Source organism: Stegodyphus dumicola, chromosome X1, assembly GCF_044657685.1.
Source record: "Stegodyphus dumicola isolate Sdum_Otavi_A_Nest chromosome X1, ASM4465768v1".
NCBI classification, from domain to species: Eukaryota; Metazoa; Arthropoda; class Arachnida; order Araneae; family Eresidae; genus Stegodyphus; species Stegodyphus dumicola.
Genome location: NC_140780.1, coordinates 224611156 through 224633941, shown reverse-complemented (window position 1 = coordinate 224633941; position 22786 = coordinate 224611156). Strand labels below are relative to the sequence as shown.

Sequence of the window (22786 nt, the reverse complement as noted above, 5' to 3'; positions counted from 1 at the left end):
AATACAATGTCTCACTTCAGAAACATTATTTTAAAATACAGGCAACAGCCAACCACATAAGGCGAATTTTAACAAAGACAGCCAAAAAACAGAGGCCCACAGACTCTCAAGGAGAATCTTGCACCGTAAGTGTTGTAAATCATCTGCAGAACAAATTAATCCACTTCACATTAATTTCCATGGGGGAAAATTGTTTCAGTTTAAGAATGGCCTTCCAGAAAGAATTAAATTCATGAAATGAGGTTTTGCTGTATAATATATTTACAAGTATATACCTGGCTTATTTATACTTTTCATGTAATTACTGCTGAATGCATGTTAAAACGTTGATAAAACAAAATAAATTAAAAAAATACATAGTTAAATTATATGAGAGAATGATATAACTATAAAGTACAGAAAATTAAAATTCTAAAGGAATATATATAAAATTGCAAGGCATGCAGATGTCATGTTTCTAGAGAGAATTACAAATATTCTTTTCCTTTTAAAAATGACATAAGTAATATATTTTTCTAACTCTTAAAAGTTCTTCCTGATTAACAGATGTTTTTTCTTTTGCAATTTTGAAAGTTTCAAGAATATATAGTTGTTTCTAGTACATTCTAGACTTTTCATGTAAGTTTTCAGTAACTGCTCACATCTTTTGATATTTATGAAACATGAAGGTATTACCACAGCTTATTTTGAGGATCTAGAAGAATTCTGCTATCACATATAGTCCATTTTTCAACAAGCACATTCACTATACAGGGTTCGCACACATTTCCTTACATGGAAATTAAGTACTTTTACGGACCATTAACGAAAAAAAATTAAGGACCTATGAGCAAATGGGAACTGAACTGCTTGCCTAGAGACCTGCTGATTAGAACAAACCTGAAAGGCCTGATGTAAGGCACGGTTGGCAAGTGTTGAAAGTTACTCAGGCTCTGTTTGATGCAGTTAGCTTCGTGTAGAGTTCCAGGGGTTGTAACCCAGTTAATATTCTTTAAGGTTCCAATAAGCCATTAAAGCACCAGAGATAAGTTGTTTTGTATTATTTTAAGTCTCAGTAGATGCAAAGAATAAGTTTTACTTGAATTTTTACATTTTTGAATTTTATCTTGTGACCACAGTGAGGATTAATGAAAGGCAATAACTCACTTTAATACGTAGAGGTAATTTTTAAGGGTAAGCAGTTAGTTATAAATAATTAAATTAGGTAGTTTGATAACCTTAGTCATTATGGATTTACATGACCACTATTAAATTTTATTTTTTAACAAAAAAAAGCCTTATTAAAATCAAAATCTAATAAATTAATCTAATTGATTTTTAAACGATATTACAATAATTACACATTAAAAACATAAATGTTTTGTAACAACAATACTCAACAAAATATTTATCCATTATTTTAATTTGAAGCCTTCCCAGACATTTTGGCTAGTTTATATCGATTTCCTTCACTTTAAGCATCTTTTCTACCAATTAGACATTTGTCTCAATTATGCAAACCAATACTCTTGCTAGTCTTTGCGTGCTTGTCAAACCTCTCCACAATGTACCTATGACGGTTTACTTGATCTGGTAAAAGTTAAACAGTCCAAAACCCCCGACAGACGTGAAGCATATTACCGTTATGTCTGAAAGTAACTACAATATCAGACAAATGTTTAAATATGCCTCTTTTTGTTTAAAAAGAACTTAGAATATAAAGGCATGTTAATGCTAACAAAATCAATTACAGCTTACGGTGACGTAATTAAACAAGAACAGTCAAATTTAAACTAATAATGTGGATTAGTGGTCAAAGATTATACAATTTAATTTTAATTTTATCTGCTTAGTAACTCTATCATATGAGGAAATAGAAAAATAGAAAAGGGAAATCATAGTAAAGGCTGAAATCATAAACACTTAGGTAATTTACATAATAGTAACTGCACATATCTTTGAAGAATAATTTTTTTATGTATTCAGTTTCTTTCTTCAAAACGTTTCTTTTCATTTCAGAATTTTTGGATTTAATTTAGGATTTCTTTTAATCTAAAAAACACTAAATGCATTTAAGAATGTACAGAAAAAGTAACTAATTTTATTTCTTTAGTAATATGAACATTCAGAAGAAATATGAAATATATATGGCAAAGGCCAGTTACAGAGCTAATGTGGCAGAATTTTTAGAATTTAGTGATATACCAAACAACAAAATCTAGAAATGGCAAAACTTTTAGAATTTAGAGCAAGCATTGGAAGCAGAATTTAGAAAGGCACTAGGCAGCAGAATTTAGGATCAACAGAGATTGCATCAGGTGGGAAAATGCCTAGTGCCAGCTATATGTATGATGCATTAAGACATATTAGATGAATCTTTTAAATTTAAGTTTTCAATTTCTTTATTAATACAAAAATCCCTTTCTATAATGCCTGGCCATGTGATAACATTAGAAGCATTTTTGATATTTTCCTTGCTTGTGCCTAGTGAAAAGTAGAGAAAATAAAGGGAAGATAAACATGCTTAAGATTCTAGTATCAGAAGTAAAATATTTAAATATTATGTTTTCATTGTTCTTCCAGACGTTCTCCAAAATGTAAGAAATTCATCGCAAACTTTCTGTAAAATACATCCATTACGTGTTGATACCATGGAGACATTTTTCATTTTGTCACATATTTCTCGAATCTTTTAGAATTGTAGTTTTAAAAATCTTGCATTTATATCCTTATAAACTTTCCAAGCTGCAATGTCTAAAATCCTAAAGAAAAATTATCCCTACCATTTCTGTAAGACCAAAAAGCCAGAAATATTTTGGAAAAAAAAATGGAGGGAAAAAGTGTAAAATTAACTTTATAGAGAAAACTGATGCACATTCTGAGAATTTTGAATATTCTGATACAATTGCATGGGAAAAACATTTACTATGAAAAAATTAAAAAAAAAAGACATTTTCAATTAATTACATAGCTAATTTTGCTTTTATTAAGAGCTGTTTCGTAAATTATGCTTTATAGCATTATACCTTGTTTATTTTGCAGATTTAAAATATTGTATAATAAGTTGCCAAAATTAAACTTTATAATATGACAGAGAAAAATAAAAATGTTTTATTTTAATGTTATTTTTTAAATATAATTTCAATATATTACCATTGTTTTAATGAAGCTTATCAATGTTACGATGTTTTAAAAAAAATCGTCAAAAAATTCTCAGATCTCGTAATTAAAAAGTTTCTATAGAAACTGATCTTAAAATTGCCAAATTTAGAACCATTTAATAAAAGAATTCACACCCCCAAAAGCGAAAAGTTTTTAAGAGCTCTTTATTAGAAAAAATTAATTTCGAAAGCTTATGCTTATTTCTTGCTTAGAAACTCAAGTATCCCATCATTTATATTAGAAAGAGAAACAAATTATAACTCATGTACCCATTCAAAAGATAACCATATATAACCATATATACGTCAGTGAATCGCCAAAAATATTCCTCCAAAATGCTAATTCACACTCAAAATGGCAGTCATAAAAACAGACAGACATCTCTAAGGACCTGCTGCTAATTTTGGCCAAAATTAAGGACTTTTAAGGACTCTTAAGGACCGTACGAACCCTGCTATAGATTTTGTCAGATAGTAGTATGGTACTATTCCCAGAATTTCTCTTTCTTCATTAATGTATAGAGACTGATATAATTAACGATATAAACTGAAAATGTTTAAATTGTATCTTCCTTTGCAGGAATGTATGACAGCACTGCAAAGTCTTTTAAAAATCCATATGTGTTCAATTTAACTTCACTGCTTTAGGGAAAAAAGTTATATGGCTGTTTCTACTTCTTTTTAAGTTCTTACACAAGTTACACCTTTCATTTTAATAGTTCTACCAGTTTGGAGCTAGACCAATTATCAAATGCAATGCTTTGGTTATGAATATAGAAAGAGTTTATAGATTTGAATTTAACAAACATTCTCTATTCGTAAAAAGCAAATTTAAAGTTAATAAATTTAAATGAAATTTAATGCAAACAAATAAATGATTAATTATTGTTGCGAATTATTCTACAATATCATTTAAATTCTGAGAGCATATGTAAATCAAGTGCAAGTATCAAAATCCATGAATAAATATAGAATTCCAAAAATTATTTAATCCTAAAAAAATATTTATAAAAATGCATAAGTGAATGATTCTTGAGCAGGCAGGAGACAGACTTATTAAGGGGAAGTTGCCTCCAAACCTAACTCTTCAATCATTCAATTCATGTTTTGTCATCCATGTAGGCAAGTCAAAAACCAAAGTAATACCAAATGTGGTAAATTACTAAAAATAATTCGAACAAGTGGAATTTTGAGAAATAGCAATTAAAAGACTAGAATTAAAATTAAAAAATGAATTAAAAAATTAATATATAAGAGTAGAAAACTAAAGTAATTTAGAAACTCTTGCCTACAGAAACTTCCCCGACATGAATTATGCATATAAATTTAAAAGTAACTAGACATTATCTATAAAAAATACATAAATCATACTTAAATAATACTAAAAAAGGCAAGTAAATAGTAAGCTATAATTTAACTTACCAACTATATTTGTTTTTGGGGAGTGGAGAAGCATTGCCAAACTAAGTGATGTTTAGTGTGTTCTGCAAACTTTTAATAGAGGGCGCTAATGTAAGGTGAAGTTGAGTAAAAAGCTGCTATCTGTGATCAACTTAAAAAAACCTATTCTATAAACTTTTAAGTAATGTAAAATATGTGTTCTGTTGTAAAATGTGTAAAAAAATTGTAAAATACAAACTGTAACATTATGTGAAAAAATGTTGCAAACTATTAATGTAAAATATTAAGGATGTAAAAATTGAAAATGTTTTTGAAAAAAGTACGAATAAAATATTTTAAAGTAAAATTTAATTGTAATTTAGGTTTTGAAAATTTTTTATACATGTTATATTTAAAGAATGTTAAACATAGAAAATGCTGTGGTTCACAAAGCAAATATTTATTACTGAGATATGCAGAGTAATACCCAGAGTTACATGCAAGCAGAATAATACTAAGTACAAGCAATAGCACAGATAAATAAGTACAGGCAGAATAATACTAAGCAAGCAGAATAATACTAAGCAGCGATAAGCGGTTACAGAGGTCATATATATAACTTCATAACAGATCATGGTTTAACAAATCATAAACAAGACACAATAAATAACCAATCAAAAGTAACATGCAGAATGGGATTTAGTTTCAGAATAACTCGGACCTGGCTAATGAATGTTTCGGACTTGACAGAAAGCTATACTTCCTTTTAACCAGTAAGAATGCGATTACAAATATCTCAACAAAGCAAGAAAGAAATTTTTGTAAAATTCTAAATTTATTAAAACTGGATTTCAGCTGGTTTAATCAAAACTTTACTAAATCCTGGCCAAAAGTAAGGAAAATTAGAAAAAGATAAAAATCTTCACTCAATTCGGGCTATAATTGAGACTTTTGAAAAGAGTTGACCCTTCATTAGTAAAAGGAAAGAATCCAGTATTGATTAAATATACATATTTACATATTAATTTTTACAATAAATATTTACAAGATAATCCCTTAACTCTTCAAAATTCTCCATTACCCTATAGTTAAGGTTTAAGGTAATGTTATCATACCATAAAGAGTCAAAAAATTATAAAGAAAAGTTAATGCCAGTCTTTTTAATATATAAATTAATAAACTGTGTTGGATTTAGTTATTGACTTGTAAATTAATTAGCTTTATTATGTCTTCCTTTAAATCTTCTATTTCAGTACACATATTTTTTATTCTGATTATTTGGCTGTAACAAATTATTTAAAATTCAATTTAACTTCACTTTATTCTTTTGAAGAAAGATTTTATACATATATAATATTGATGCATTTGTTTTCAAGATCTAACAGAAAATACCATACATCACAGTAAAATTGTTAAATGCACCTGACAGCATTAAAATTTTAAGTCCATGTTTCACTGATTTACTTAAAATTAAAAAAAAAAAAAAAAAAAAAAAAAAAAACCTGAATAACATTCTGGCTCTTTATCTAGAAGTTATATGATTCTATACTAAATAGGACTTTTTGCAGATATTTCAAAATCAGTAATAGCTGCAAACAGATAATTTTCTTTTCATTCAAATTTCTCCTCAATAGTATCAAACTGTACAGAAATTAAAATAACAGCAAATCAGTTCTAATTCATGGCAACTAAACTACAGTTTAGCATATCCCATCTACTATGAGCACTATCCAATATTTCATGACATTAGAAATCTTAGGAAAGCTTCCACCAATTATCTGCATACTTTGAATTTTGCTTGTATTTTAATGGAATAATTCCTCTTTTGTTTCTTTGCTTTGCAGTTTGTTCAATGCTGTATTTATGCATGCCCATGGAATAATGCTTAACTTCAAAAATCTATTAATATAAGCGGGTTCCAAATTCTTGCTTCTAAAACTTATTCCAACTTATGAGTTGTCATGTTATGCTTCTGGGCTAAACTTCTGTTCGTGATATAGGACCATCCATATATATCCATTTTATACATAGAATAATTCTTACTGACCATATTTGGGGCTTGAGGCTGTCCTTTAATACTTAAATTACACTTATAATCTACATAAATCTTTCTCAGAAACAAAACTGTGTTCACTATTATACCAAAGAATTTAGTGACAATCATTTTTCTCATTGTCACTGTCAAATATCTTCTTAAAGTATCCTCGTTATATGGATTTCCACCTATTATACTTTTACTTGGTCCCAACTGAATATTTATTTTGGAAACTTCAGAAAATAGTAAAATTTTGTTTGTCACAGTTTAGATATATACTAAATATACCACCTGACATTGAAAATGCAATACCAAGAAGGAATGGCCAGAAAGTGATGAAACTTGGCAAACAGAGAAAGTAACAAACAATAAGTGATTTTTAGTTCTAAATAATATGCATAATACATAGCAAGAACAGTGTCGGCTCAGTAGGTTGTAGGACCACTTTGGATACTGATACACAAAACAACAGCTCACATAGGAGAATGTCACCAGCCGTAATAATGCCCTGAATATGAACTAGTGGTAACCTGGAATCGTACACAATTGTGTCCCAAACCCTGATGCGGCGTTGTCGCACAGTGGGGCGTTCCACAATTGCTGCTGAATTGGACCTGTCTCCACCTCGATGCCACACACGTATGCAGCGACTGTCATTGTAGAAACAGAAGCATGACTTATTTGAGAGCATGACCCTGTGCCATTTCTGTCATCCACATTGCTTGAGCCCAGCACCATTACAGACATTGGCATCTGTGATGTGGAGTCAATGGCAGTCTTTATTGGATGCCACTAGGGCAGGCCACTAGCCATTAATCAATGACAAATGGTTCTGGTTAATATGGGAACATTCAGGGTGTCTTGAACATGCTGGTGTCTTGAACATGCTGGAGGTAGAAGTAGCTTGTGGGTGCACATGTCGATCTACTCGTGCTGATGTCACTCTGGCAGCACTAGCACCCCTTGAACTTGCCACATTTTCTTGTACCAACCATGATCACCACAGCCGGTGTGCTATGGCCATGTCCAGATGTGTATTAGCTAATATTTGCCATATGGACCAACCAGCCCTTTTCAGCCTGATCACCATGCCTCTCATAAAATCACTTATCAGCTGAAACTGTATCCATTTGACAACGGCCTGGAAATCTCTGGTTTACATGTGTTTTCTGACACAAGAACAAATTTTCTACAATGATTTCCCTAGCAGAATTAATGGCACAAAAAAAAAATGAACATTCTGCAGGTTCCTTCCCTTATTTCTTCAACGTGCGGTGGAAAGCTGCATCATTACGTAAATTGGTGACATGCGTCTAGCCTGAAATTTGCATAATTTTCAGGCCATTCCTTCTTGGTGTTGCATTTTCAATGTCAGGTCTTCACAATATGTGGAAGAAAAGTAAACCAATTTCAAATTTAAAACTAGAAGCACTTTTTCAAGGAATATACATTTCACACAGGTGCAGTATGTTCAAAATGTGTTCTACATCAATGACATGCTGAATTTAGCTTTATGTTAGAACTAAATATAGCATCAGTAAACTTGAGAATCAGAGCAGCAATTGCAGTGAAATGCAATCCATTACTTAACTACTAAAAGGTTACATGTTTGTCATTCATTTATAAACGTAAACTTACTTCACACCTTAATATAATACATATAACACGATGAAAATGAAGATATAATACTTTGAGATGTTCATATATACAGGTTGTTTTAAAAGTTCCAGAGAAACTGAGGGGAAGAAGAGAACATTAAAACATGAACCCCATTAGCATAGGAAAGCAAGAAAAACATACGGAGAACAGACATTGTTTTAATGTTGAGTTGGTGGACATGGACATTATGTATAAATTAATAAGCTGCTATAACAATGTATGAGGAAAGGTACCCAACCAGATATGTACCACTGCATCAAATGTTTGTACAGTCACATCAGAACCTGTGTGGACATGGTTAGGATACAGGATACTAGGCAGCTACAATCGAGCTGTACTCTCACCATGCCAGAGGAGGCATTGCATGCTGAGGCAACCACAGGTATCCTTGTGCCAGGATATAATACAAGCATATACACAATTGCTGCTGCAATGGGACCATTTCAAGCCAGTTCATGGAGCACTATGCATAGTCTGGGATACCAATGTATCCAATTACTGTAGATGGAAAATAATCCACGACACAGAATATTTGTGCAATAAATTCTGCATCAGTCTGAGTGACCTGCAGTTCCCAAATTTTGTTCAGTTCATGAATGAAACATCCTTTTCATGTGAAGAGGCTATTAGGCGCCACAGTGGCCTATGTGAGACTAGAAAAACTCACATTCTACATGAACATATTCTGCACAATACAGCTTCATCATTTAGTTTGTAGAGATATCATGGGTAATTGTTGAGTTAGCGCATACGTTACCACCTTCACTAGATACTCAGAAATATTGGACTTTTATGGAGGATATTCTGCCTAATTTACTGAATAACAATCCCACCATTCTGCATCACCAGTTGTGGTGATGCATAGTGGTGGGAATCCAGATATTTGGACCAAACTTTTGTTCTGGGGATCAATGGACTGGGTGTGGTGGATCCAATACATGCCCCTCTACCCATATTCATCTTGTTTGTCTAACATAAATTTCTTTTGGTTTGGGACCTTAAAGCCCAAACCAAAAATGTATGAAATGTCCACTGCTTCCAATACGGACCGGACCTCGTGGCTAGAAATGACATTCCCATCGCTAATATCTGCAGAACTTGAAGTATCTTTGAAAATGTTCAACAAGCAAAGCAGCACCAATATCAGGCATCTGGAAAATTTGGAAATTTCAGTTAATTTACTACCAAGTTTCATCTAACAAACTCCTTTACACTATCTTCTGTAATGTGTTCTTACAGTTTATTTGTCGCATTTTCATCTTTTATGTGTGGACTGTCCAGCAGTCAAATCAATATTCTCTACCTACCCACAAAACTTCTATGCACATTTGAGACACACTTTACATACTTGTAAGCACATAAACGTACTTCAACAGCCATTTGAATGTTTATTATAGAATTAAATAACATAAAACTACTACATTAAAAAAACATTTTTGCTATCACTTACCTTTCTCTTCAATTACCTCAATACATTTAGAGACAAATTTTGGAACTTTTCTGTTTTCTCGTGAACATAAATTTTCCAAGTGACAACCAAACACTGGCTCATCTGAGGAAGGGGGAAAAATAGAATATCAACTCTAAAGAAAGAGTGAAAGTAAATGTTTAATGAAAGTTAATTTTAATAATTTATTGCACATTTCAAATTATCTTTGCTTCAAGGATAATTCAATCTTCTAACTTGCTCTTTAGAGATTTCAAATGGAATAATAAATAAAAATGAGCATTTTAAATAACAGAATTCTTCAGACTCTCAAAATTTTGGAAATTTCAAATTGCACTGTTAAAGCAGGCAATGCATCCTCTGTATACTTGATACTTGTATCCCAAGGATACTTGAGTCTCCTTTATAGAAATTAATAGGGGAACCGGAAAGTAATGTCGTTTCTGCGCATGTTGACAACAACATGCTAAGGGCAGAAGTGGAAGCAAATCCATGTCAGACACTCTTAACCAACCTTGGTCAAGCATCCAAGAACATTTAAAGCAGAATGGAAAAATAAGCAAAGCAGGTGTTTGAGTCCCTCATAATATGTCCGAAAAAAAAAAAAAAAAAAAAAAAAAAAAAAACGAAGCCAACCTATCCATCACATGCAACATATTGCTTCAATGGCACTATACAGAACCGTTTTTTTGATCGTTTGATTAGTGGAGACAAAAAAATAAGTCCTATATGATAATCCAAATCTCAAAAGGCAGTTTTAATAGGGGTTACAAAGGTTTTACATCCCGAAAAGGTGCTTTTGGGTGTTTGATGGAGTATTCGCGGAATTGTTCATTTTGAATTGCTGAAACCTGGAAAAACTGTTAATGTAGGCCTTTATTGTGAACAATTGGATATAGTGAACCAATCTTTAATCGAAAAATATCCAGCGATTGTCAACGGAAAAGGCATCATTCTGCAACATGACAATGCAAGACCGTACTGTGCAAGACAAACACTGGAAAAATATAATGAATTGGGGTGGGAGGTACTGCCTCACCCAGCATATTCGCCCGATATTGCACCATTGGATTTCCATTTATTCCGATCCCTACATTTTCTTAGTGACAAAAAAATTTGAAAATTTGGATGATGTCCTAAATGCCATCTTGAGATATTTTACCAAAAACCAATTGATTTTTATCAGTTGGATTGAAATCGGCATACTAGATGGCAAAAGATTGCTGATAACAAGGGTGATTATATTATTGATTAAACATAAAAACTTGTTACAAATTTATTCATTTGAATTAAATGTAAGAAAGTAACATTACTTTCTGGTTCCCCTATTACAACACAAATACACTCGTCCTCAAACAGCGAAAACAATATAGAAACTTTAATTTCACCACAGAAAACATTAGCTTCATCAATTGTCAGATAGGAAAGTGGACCTCATCACACTGTTTGTAACTTCATGTGATAGAAGTTCAAACAGCAATATTTAGTTTTTTTCTGCAGCAGAATTTAAATAGCATTATTTTAACATTACTACAGAAAACAAAAGCTACCCCTTCATTAGAAAACTTTTTTTTTCATTTCCAATGGCAGATTATGAACAGTTACAGCAAAAAAAAAAAAAAAAAAAAAAAAAAAAAAAAAAAAAAAAATAAATAAATAAATAAATAAATAAATAAATAAATAAATAAATAAAATAAAATAAAAAAAAACATGAACAAAGAATATAGAATACAGCAACACAATGAAAAAAATAGCTGTAAAAAATACCAGAGTACATTAATCTAACATATCTCTTGCCTCCCAGTAATGCTCGGTGAGAAAAGTCTTGCACAGAACAGGACAGTGGGGTAGATGTGCGGCATCCATCACCTCTCCAGAGCTGCACAGAATGTATATCGGAGAGGGAACAATTTTGAATCTATGAAGATGATATTGTAGGCAGTCATGCCTGGTGGCAAGGTGGAATTCAGCGATTTGGCCATTACACAAATTCAGGATAGCATTTTTCCAAGACTTATCAGAAACACGATGGTAGAGACCTTCCTGAGCACGTACTTTGAAAGATCTTTTAATAAGATCCCTAACAGTATGGAAATGCAACGGACGAGAAATATTCTGCATGATTAAAGCACCTTTTTTCGCTACAGAGTCGGCTTTCTCATTACCTGGAATCCCACAGTGCGCAGGAACTCACTGGAGGACAGTAGTTTTCTGAAGTGAATTCAGGTTTTGTAGATAATGTCGACAATCCAATACGTCCTGTGATATGGGATTCTTACCTGAAACGATAGCCAACAGAGCAGCTCAGGAATCACTGAGTATAAGAGCTTTTGTGAATTTTTCCAAGTGGCATGGTAGGTGGTACAGAGCTTTGCGAATTACAGCAATTTCACCATCAAATGCAGAACCTCGGCTCGCAGGGATGTAGAAAGAGAAATGCAGAACCTCGGCCCACAGGGATGTAGGAAGAGAAAATTTTGGAGAAAACTCCGGCACCTGCATTAAGGCCAGCAGACAGGAGGGATCCATCAGTAAAAATCTGAAGCCACTCTGGCTCAGGGTAAAAAATGTTTAATACTTCGAAAGCGAGGGCTCTCAAAATAGAGGGATCCATATTACGTTTGGTTGACCCAGGTCAAGATTAATCCTGAAAGATTTCAAATTTATTGGATTTTGCAGTGGAACAAGTAATTCTGGTTCATTCATTAAATTGAGTTTTTTAACTGAAAAACTCTCTGTCACCCATCTAGGTCTTTAGATTTCTAGTCAGATATTGATTGACTTCATTCCAGAGTGAAAGACATCCAGAAACTCTAATGATTCTTTACCAGAGAATTAAGGCCTTCTCTTGAATTAAGGTTCTTAAGGGTTTATCACCAGTTAACAAAAATACGGTATCAATCGGGGTGGTCTTCACAGCTCCAGAAACAATACGTAAGCACTGATCTTGGATTTTTTTTCTAGAGTACATTTTCCACGGTCACAACAAGTGGTTCACAGCAGTAAGTCAGAAGGGGGAGGATAAACAAATAATAAAGTTTGGAGCAGGGTTTGTCATTAGAATTTATTATTTATTAGTTCATTAGAAAACATTGTTACACACAATTATTCATCAGCTGATCTACAATAACATGGAGAGAATATAAATGACCTGATCTTGGATTTAAAAACTGATAGCAATAGCATATTTCTTCATCTCTGACTAGTTGCATTGTAATAATTATGTACATAGATTTACAGCACTTTTATAATAGTTTTAGGTAAGGTATTATATTTAATTATAATCGACTATATGTACATAGATTTTTGGTCTATTCTATAGTAAGTAAACTCTGGATCTAAATCTAATTCAGTATCAACAGCATAGGCAGGTCTCTTATGAGACACATAATCCATATTTGGCTATGTTTTCATTAGTGATGAAATTACAGTGATCATTTACATTTCCAAATTTTATTTTGTTCAAGAGATGGCTGCCTTAAGCAATACAGCTGTTTCTAAAAAATACTGATCATTTTCAGCAATGGTTACTGTGATGAGATGCATCATGATACATCTATGAAAATAAAACTTCAGGAAAATTATAACATTTGTACGGAACTACCAACTTATCAAAATTGTAGGCAGATTGGATAAATTTTTAAAGAAAGTTATTGAAAACAGAATTTCTGAGAATGATTTTTATCACAAATCTTAATGAATCATTTAAAATGCTACAACTACTTTTATATATTTTTAACATTTACCAGTTATAAATCATCATACATATAATTTTGAAGCAGTTTCCAAGCAGAATTTAGAAGAATAAAAGTGAGAACTTTTAATTTTTCAAATGATATAAATTTTATGTACAACCTCATAAAAGTAAGATAAATATCAAACCTCGAAATATGGAAAAGCAGGAAGTTTTTGAATAACACAGTGAGACGTCATTAACAAATTGGGTCATCAAAGTAATTATATCATAATTTTAAGATAAAATATATTACCAGAAATGTTACATTTTTGGGTAATTTCATTAAATTTTATATCAATTAAAAAAATAGGAAAAATGTTTTAAATGCGATGAAAATAAAATTAATAGTTGATGGGCATATATTCATATAGATCACAATATAACATTTATAGATTAAAAGTTAGATTAAATACGAACATTTAATATTAAATGGTAGATAAGTCTTCATAAAATGCTTTACAAATCTGTATAATGACAGCAATTCTGACAGAACAAAAAATAATCAGACAGATTATGCTAAAAAGTCATTTGCAAGGGGGGAAAAAAAAAAAAAGGAATATGCATAGCTTGTTTTACTTAAAGGTGATAATGCTATCTGTCTTAAGAATGCCATCAAAATTGTTTTTCACGGAATTTCTTTTTCTTAAAAAATTAGTGATCAACAGTTTTAAATTTGTCTACTACATTTGAAAGAAATAGACTAATTCTGAATAAATTAAAAATTGCAACATTTGGTGATTAACTAAAAGATGTTATGAAAAATCACGCCTTGGTTTTACTGGGAAGGACAGTAGCACTGCGAAGTCCAAATAAAAAACTGAATTATTACCTAATAAAATCCCCTTTTCTCTAAGGCTTTCGAGTGTTGGACGTCGGACAAAAAACTGCCGTAGCTTATCTCTAATTTTACGTTTCTTCTCAGCTGGAATTGCAACATCACTCTCCTCGACATTTGGTTTAGCAGCTAAATACTCTGCAAAAAAAATACTACAAATTAAAAGTTATACTTTTATCCCAAAATGCATAATATACATTATTTGCTAAAAATCACTAAACACTTCACATTTTAGCCTCTTTAAAAAAAAAAAAAAAATCCTATGGAAATGCTTGAAGAATTATTTTGTGATTGCAGTCATGCAATAATTTTGAACTGTGCACGTATGACATACGTCAACATTTTTCTTTCATAATTTGGAAACCAACTAGTATATAAGGTAGCTTATATGAAAACTGAAACCAAATATCATACAAATTAAGAAAGCTACTGGCATTGTATTGCAGTTAGTTGAACTAACTGAATGATACGAGATTTTTTACAAATTGTCATTTTCTAAACTTACAAACCACTGGCTACTGCACAAAGATTATTACTCAAAAAAGTATAAATGCATGTCTGATGATATGTAAGTGATGGGGACAATTGCTTATGCATAAAACATGTTTGATGTTAAAATGAACAAAGAACACAGCACTTTTGAAAGGGGTGAAATTGTAGGTGCCCATAAATTTAGGCACTTGATTGATGGCACAGCCAGGGTAGTACAAAGAAGAGCACTTGACATCCCTTATTAGGCTTTCTATTCTTGGGCGTAGCAAGCAAAATACAGAGCATTTGCACTCCCTTACACAAATGCTTTCTCCCTCAAATGTTAACCAACAGAAGTTGCCAAACTATTTGCTCCCTTTCTTATTATTCTGCTAATCTTCTTCTATGCAAAACTTGTACCAACAAATTTAATCTTTTCCCAAATTTGCAGCCTGTCATGCTAATAACCAACAGCTGGCTAGCCACCTGAGATGGGATAGATATAAAAATTATTTATGTGTACTATATATCCCTTATTGAGCTAGTCCTCAAGTAAGCATAAAATAACATCAGTAGTGCGACCTAAATTATTGTGAGATTCCTCACATGTTTCACTGTAAGCTTTTATTTTCATATCAACATGATCGGAATCACGTAGCTCGTACAGCTTGACACCATATTTGTGCTTTTTATTTTTTATGTACTGGCGGAAATGCAATTGTCCACACTAGAACATCATTGATTCGTCAAGACAAATATTTTTATTTGGCACAGTTTTGATGTATAATATTGAATTGATTTGGTATAGGTGACACCTTGTATAATTTGTTGGGAGATGGTATTAAGCTATCAAGAAAGTGAAAATATCAGAATTACAATTGGAATTTTTTTTCAACTGATACGTGATCACCAAAACATTACATTATACATTTTGTTTCTACTCCAGTAATGTTCTATTGAAGGAAAAGAACGAGGGCCCATTTGTAATAGAAGTCCAAAGGAAACTTTCATTTCTGCAGTGCTGCCTTTTCACTGTGACAAACTTACAGATTTTTTTTATTTGATTACATTTTGCAATTTCTTGTACAACATATAAATTCATTTGTTTGACCAGTAATGTGAAAAATTTGCGACAAAAAAATAAGCCTACCAGAGTTTGGACTACAAGATTAGACATATCCAACTTCAAAACAACATTTTCTTGGAAAATAAAGAGTTCGGGAATTTGGGTAATTTTCTGTCCACATATTATCATTTGTATTTGAAGTGGTTTCTTGGGAAGCATTGTGATTGTCTTCAGATTTCAGAATCATCTCATCTTCAGGTTGGAGACGACTTCCTTACTCTCCTCACCTGAACTCTCAGAAGGTACATAATAGTTGATAATCTCGTCAATTCTGGATCATTTAGATTATAAGTGCTCAACTTCTTTTTCAGTAAGTGGTCTTTTATTATCCATTATTGGGAGAATTATAGTTTGATTATAAAATAACACACACAAGAAAGACACAAATGTGATGTGCTCCACTACATCTCTATTATTACTAACAAATTAATAAAGAGTTTCTGAATCAGTTCCAGCAAAGTGACAGGTTGAAGCATTTCTGTGCAAGAATTATCTCATAGTTGGGTTTCATAAAGCGATTTCTGTTACATACGCCAACTATGAGATCAAAAATGGCTTTTTACACCAGAACCTAGAAAATTTCCAAGGCAGTCACATGTTAAAGGGGAAAAAATTGTGCCAAATTTTGAAACATTTCTGTGGATCGCTGCTTTGTCAACATCATCAAAATTTCAAGACAACGTGCTTCGTAGAAGGCCAAAAGTCTGTTTCAAGATTGATTTATACAATTTATACAAGTCAGTAAAAAAACCAATTAAAATAAAGCAAGCTTAAAAAAAGAATTCAAAGCCTAGTTCACTTTCTTATAAAAAATCCAAAATTCTTATCCTCTACATGCTTCATAAGATTTTTTTACGCGATTTTTTTTAATGAATTTTCCCTCTGGAACCTGTCTACTTACGTAGAATTTAAATTCCACATGTTCCCATGTTTATATTTTCAGAATTTGAAAAGCTCGCAGAGCTCTGTCTGTTTTTGTTTACAGTAACTAAGCCACCTAAACTAGAAGAAACTTTAGCAGAGAAGCAAGTAATAATATGGAAAATAACAATAGTCATAATGATGTTATTACGTTTATAACTTCCTGTACATTAGTTCTTCCTTTACATAAATGTTGTTAAAATTAATCTTCCATAAAAATTTATAAAAAATTCTCAATTTCAATGAAACATTTATTTCAGATTATTTTAAGCTTTAAAGCAGAATAAGTCATTTGTTGTTCATTAAAGTTTCTATACATTGTTATGATCACCATCAGTCATCGGAATGCAAGAAGTTTCTAAAAGAATTTTAATTACACATATTATCAGCTTTTTCTTCTTTGATCCTTCAATCATGGGTGTGATACCAATGTTACCTGTATCATGTTTATATCATCTAATCAGAGTATTTTAAAATCAAGAAATCTAAATATGTTACAATGTATAGACAGCATAAATAGATTTTTTATGCTCATAAAAGAACATAATAAAAACAGAAATTTTATGCCATGATATTCTATTGTCTGCCAATGAATTGCAAATAGCAAGGCTTATAAGACGACAGCACCATCAGTCAGATATTCCAACAGCTACAATTGATTAAAGTTAGAGAAAAGATTTCTTTCACTGTTATTGCACCTTGTGGTTATGTTAGGGATGCCAGAAAGGTTTTAGCAAAAAAAGTGAAATGTTTTCATGACGTTTATGATTTGAAAAATTCTGATAATGAGGTAAAGCTCTGATAGAATTTGTATGGAAAAAAGAAAGTAACGATTGACAATATAAAGGAGCCAGTGTTAAAAAATTTGACTAAAAGAAGTGATTATTACTATATAAATTAAAGATTTTGCTAAAAAAACAACCTGTTTACTCAACAATGAAAAATCTGTTTAATCATGTATAAGTCCACTGTTTATTTACTTGCTTACTTGAGTATGGCAAAGCACACAAATGCTGTCTACCAAAGAGGATGAATATCTTCACGCAACATTTTCTAAAGGAAGCTGCCTTGCACTCATGTTTCTTGCAAGAAAAACTTCAAAAACACTCAATTAGCCAGCCAGTTTACAGGGATTCAAAATCTTGGAATGCTCACCTATTTTCCATTGGGCCACTAGTAGACAAGTCTAAATTTAGCTTTCTTAGTAATCTTGGGTAATCCTAATCTAGTTTTTTTCAGTCTAAGGAGTGTGCACCATCTCTGGCTCAAAACTTGGCTATGGCCATGATTCAAATCAAGATATTTTATTGAAATTATATATGGCCAAGTCTACCATCTTCAGTGTTGTCATCGAGTGGAAGCAATGAGACAGAACTAATTCTGCTATTTCTATAGCTAGGATGAAAAATGAACTAATAAGGATCACAGGAAATTTGCTTGTTACTAGAAACAACCATCAGACATGACTTTCAATGCCAGTTATGTGCAGAAGTTTGGTTATTTTTTAATTATGGCAAAACACTCAAGGGAGTTACCTAAGGACCTCCACTACCTAAGGAGAGTTATTCTTTTGTGGAGAACTTCTTAAGGGAAACTGTGGTTAAACATTCCACAAGAGGAAAACAATGAATATGGCCATGCATCTGATGGCGTTCAAACGACAGACTAAACTGAGTGTTTAGCGATTTTACCACCTGGCCAGTGGCGGGTCATGGTACAGAAGAGATCAATGACAAAACTATCATTTTTGAGGTGATAAGATTTGGTTTACATGGATGTGCTACTGCCAAAATGCTCCTGAGAACACATACCCATGCACAGTCTCTGGAATGGTGCAAGGAACATCTACACTGGACTGTTGACCAATGGAAAACATCATATGGAGTGATGAGTCAGGATGCAGATTGTACTAGTTGGACACTGGATGATGTCATTTATCATAGAGTGAATTTCTCACTGAAATTTGGTGACATCTGCATTATGATGTGGATCTGCTTTTCTTCAGGCATAGTTGATAAACAGAAGCACATAAGATTGATTACATAAGAAGATTTGTTGGACAGTAGTATGCTTTCCATGTATGCGAATAGTTCGGTATAGGTCTTCTCCTCACCAGCAAGATAACACTCATGTCCACACAGCATGGTTAAATGATCTGTAGATAATATCATGGGCGTGCTTCAGTGACAAACTAAAAGCTCCAATCTGAATCTTATTCAACATCTTTGAAAGAAACTGTAATATCATTTGCATTCAAGGCCCATTTGGCCAAATAATAAGGAAGAGCTATTTGTCGTATTACAAGAATGAAAAAAATTCAGCCAACATATGTCAAAAATTGGTCAAGCACCTGCTCCAACAAACAGATACTGTCATTTTAGCAAAGAAATTTCCAACTCTGGCCAATAGGCTGAAGTCAAATGAAATAAACAACAGCAATTTGTGTACAGTTATATTAGTGTTATTTATACTGTCATTTATCTAATTAATGCAGTTTTTGTAACATAAATTAATGGCATTTACTTGATGTATCTTAACTAAGTATGCATGTATATTTAATATATTTGCAACATTCCTGTAATTCAGTTCAATTATCCTGTTACATTCATAAGAGAAAATGAAAATTTGTGGAAAATCTCTTATCATCCAACTAGTCCCAGAAAATAACTGAACTCACTCACTATAATCATCAATATCTTTCTGAATTTGACCAACATCCACCTGGAATTTTTAAATAAATTGACCTATAAAGTAGGTGACTAGAAAATTAGGAAAAAAAGTTAACATACTTTGTGCATGCACAGTTAACATTTTTTTCTTTAAATGCTTATTATCTAATTGAATAATCACTATTTTCAGTTCAAATTTAACTTTAATGTTTCCATAAAATATTGTTACATTTTCTGAAAGTTTCAATTATTTAAAAAAATGGAAAAGATCCAAACAGTGGAATTTTTAAAAGGATAAATAATAAACGGAACCTGGTTTTAATTACACAGAAGGATCAAAAATATTTTTTACCCTTCATCATTCTATTGCTGGTCTCCTAAATGCATTTGAGATTGAGTTTTCACTGGAAAGTGTGAATTCAAACATGTTATTTTTATGACCACAGTTAAAGAACAAAACTAGAATGTTAAAAAAAAAAAAAAAATCTAAAACCTGGTGTCAAGTAGTTAAAATGTCTGGTGACTGCACACAATATTTTTACTAAAAAGGAACATAATGAGATGAATATAACACATGCAATCCTTTGAAAATAGTATTCATTCACAGACTTTTAATCCAAAAACATGCATTTTTGTTTTTGGATTAAAAGTATTTTCTCCTATATACCTAGATATTAAATACCCCGATTCTGAAAAAATTTTACAGAAATTGTGTCAGAATAATTCTGCATGATAAATTAAATGTAATGTTAAACTAAAAATTTTGCTGCAGAAAGCATTTTACTCTTAACAACAAACAAGAAGGAAATAAATATGCGTACATTGTCAAAAGTCAAATTTAAAAGCTTTTATTTAAACACAGTTAATGGACAGAGTAACAACCAAACAATAAACACACATTTATTTCATTTCATGCCTTCACCTATGAACACATGTAGTTTATAAACCTCACAAACCTGCATAAAAACCACCACATGTTGAAAGCCTAACTGATATTAGAAATAAAGTTCTAGATCTGATTTATTATATTATTAGAATACATATATGCACATGAAGGCTATGTCAAATGAAAACAATGCCAGTGTGAGGAAGTTTCTGTGAGAAATAGACTCGTATTTATGTTACATAACGAGGGAAACCACAAAAACACCTAGGCAACCAGTATTTGAGCTCAGTTACACTAACAATATTCAACAAATATTTGGACATTGGTGGACCAATTTATGTCCTTTCAGCACGCTGCTGCAAATATATCAAGGCAATTGCACACATCCTTAGAATATTTGCCTATAATTTTCCTGAACATTACTGATCTAACGCAAATCATGCTGAAACACAGACAGCTACTAAACAATGGCACAGCAAATTAATCGAAAGGAACTGTTCGCATAAATCCTCTGTACTTATTTGCTGTTAACATTTATCATGTATAATTATTATTAAAATAACAGCATAATGCAGGAAATTAATGTAAAATGGTTATTTATATATTTAAAAAAAAACCTACGTTTTGTAGATTTAGAACGAGCTAACTTTACATCTCGCTTGAAACTTTCATCTCTATTACTGGTAGTATACTTTCCTTCTGCTTGCTCTAAACTAGATGGCTAAAAGAAAAATTCGAGAAAAAAGCACTTTATTACACACTAATTTAAGCAAATGAATTTATTCGTATGGAAAAAATACAAGAATGCAACACAAATTTCTTAATATTTTTACCAATTTACAAGTTTAATGGAACAACTGTAATTGATTATGGCCTACAACAGACATGCAAAAAGAGAGTTTGTGAATTGTCAGTATATTACAAACTTATACTTCTCGGCCCTGAATAATTAGCATAAATTTTAAAACAAAATTTTTACAATTTCAATACGCAATACAATACATTTTAATATAAAAAATTTAATAAACAATTGGCTGGTTGAAATTACTTGTGCGTAAAGTATCACACGAGTGCTACTCAAACAGGAGAATGAAATTCCTTGACTTTTCTAGCTGTATTTTTAAAAAATTCCAATCGATCTGCATAGTGCACGTTGGCTATGCTGAAGGTAAACTTATGGTACCACATGAAAACACAAAAATTTGCCAATTACATATGAATTATATATATATAATACAAAACACATTCACTTTATTTAGTTATTGTTAATTGACAGTAGATTGGTTTGTCCCCCTTGACAAGTTCATTAATCTGCAATCAATAACAACAGCTATTTTTGCAGTATTTTGGAATTTGAATTTTTATAGTTAAAGGATTTTTCTTTATGAATTTTAAGTAATTTTTACGATTCTCAAACAGTGGTATGCAAGAGGAAAATAGGTGGTATGCAAAGAAACAAAATATTTTAACTATTAAATTAAAAAATTAAATACCTCGACATCCTGTTTTAAGTTTTTCTCTAACACTCATAAATTCATGAGATCTGAGCTTTGTTCAAAGTCAATAGCTGCTCATAGACAATAGCAAAATAATCCATTTTTATTTTCCCAAATATATTTTTTAGCTGTAGACATAACAAAATTTGTCATAAATGATGCTTTCAAAATGAGTAATAGAAAGAAGTTACAATAAAAAGATGACAATATCTCATTAATTATTTTAGTGTTGATCAATTTATGCCGCCACTATTTCTGGACTTGTATTGCTTTATTTTCTATTAGAATATTTTTTTTATGTCGATTTGCTGTCTTTAACAGCAAGTACTTTGTCTTCTTTTTGCTTTGTATTCCTTACTTTTCTATCTGATTTAAGAATATCATCGTTCGTTTATGAAGAACTCATAATATTTGTGGATTTAAATATCCGTGAAAAAAATTATAAAACAAATCCAGATTTTCAAAATGGAAAAATGGGTACAATTGACCAAGTGGAAAGGTGATGATTCACAGGTGATGTATCCACGAATATTTACAAGCACTAAGAATATTGAAAAAAAAAATTGTTTGTAGAAAATATAATAACAGTTATTTATCATTTGGATTTACTTGGAATGGAGATGAAATGGACCCTCAACCTCAATGAGTTGGTTGCGGTGAACTATTATCCAATCAAAGTATGAACCAGCATTTCTTAAAAGACAGCTTGAATCTAAGTATGCCAATTTAAAGGACATATCTAAAGAATATTTTAAGAGGAAATTATTGGTTTTCAAGAATACAAACAAGTAATGAAAGGTTTTATTAACTCGAGTGGAAAAAGTTTGGAAGCTAGTAACATAGTAAGCTTTAGAATTGCCAAGCCTGTATAGGCTGACACTATTGGAGAAAACCTTACATTACCAGCAGCTAAAGATATCCTTTTAACAAAATTTAATGAAAAAGTGGCTAATGAATGTGTTATCTAATAATCAAATTTAATAAT

At 31.6% G+C, this 22786-nt stretch overlaps 1 protein-coding gene across 3 annotated transcripts in view; it reads right to left on the bottom strand.

Annotated features, from left to right (window-relative positions):
* LOC118188587 (rho GTPase-activating protein 12-like) overlaps positions 1-22786 on the bottom strand; it is a 131158-nt gene that overhangs the window by 17901 nt on the left and 90471 nt on the right. For all 3 annotated transcript variants that reach the window (XM_035359063.2, XM_035359065.2, XM_035359064.2), the window contains 3 exons: positions 20927-21026; positions 14227-14370; positions 9665-9766 (listed from right to left, as the gene is read on the bottom strand). In XM_035359063.2, coding sequence (XP_035214954.2) covers positions 9665-9766; positions 14227-14370; positions 20927-21026 — 346 coding nt within the window. The remainder of the gene's footprint in view (positions 1-9664; positions 9767-14226; positions 14371-20926; positions 21027-22786) is intronic.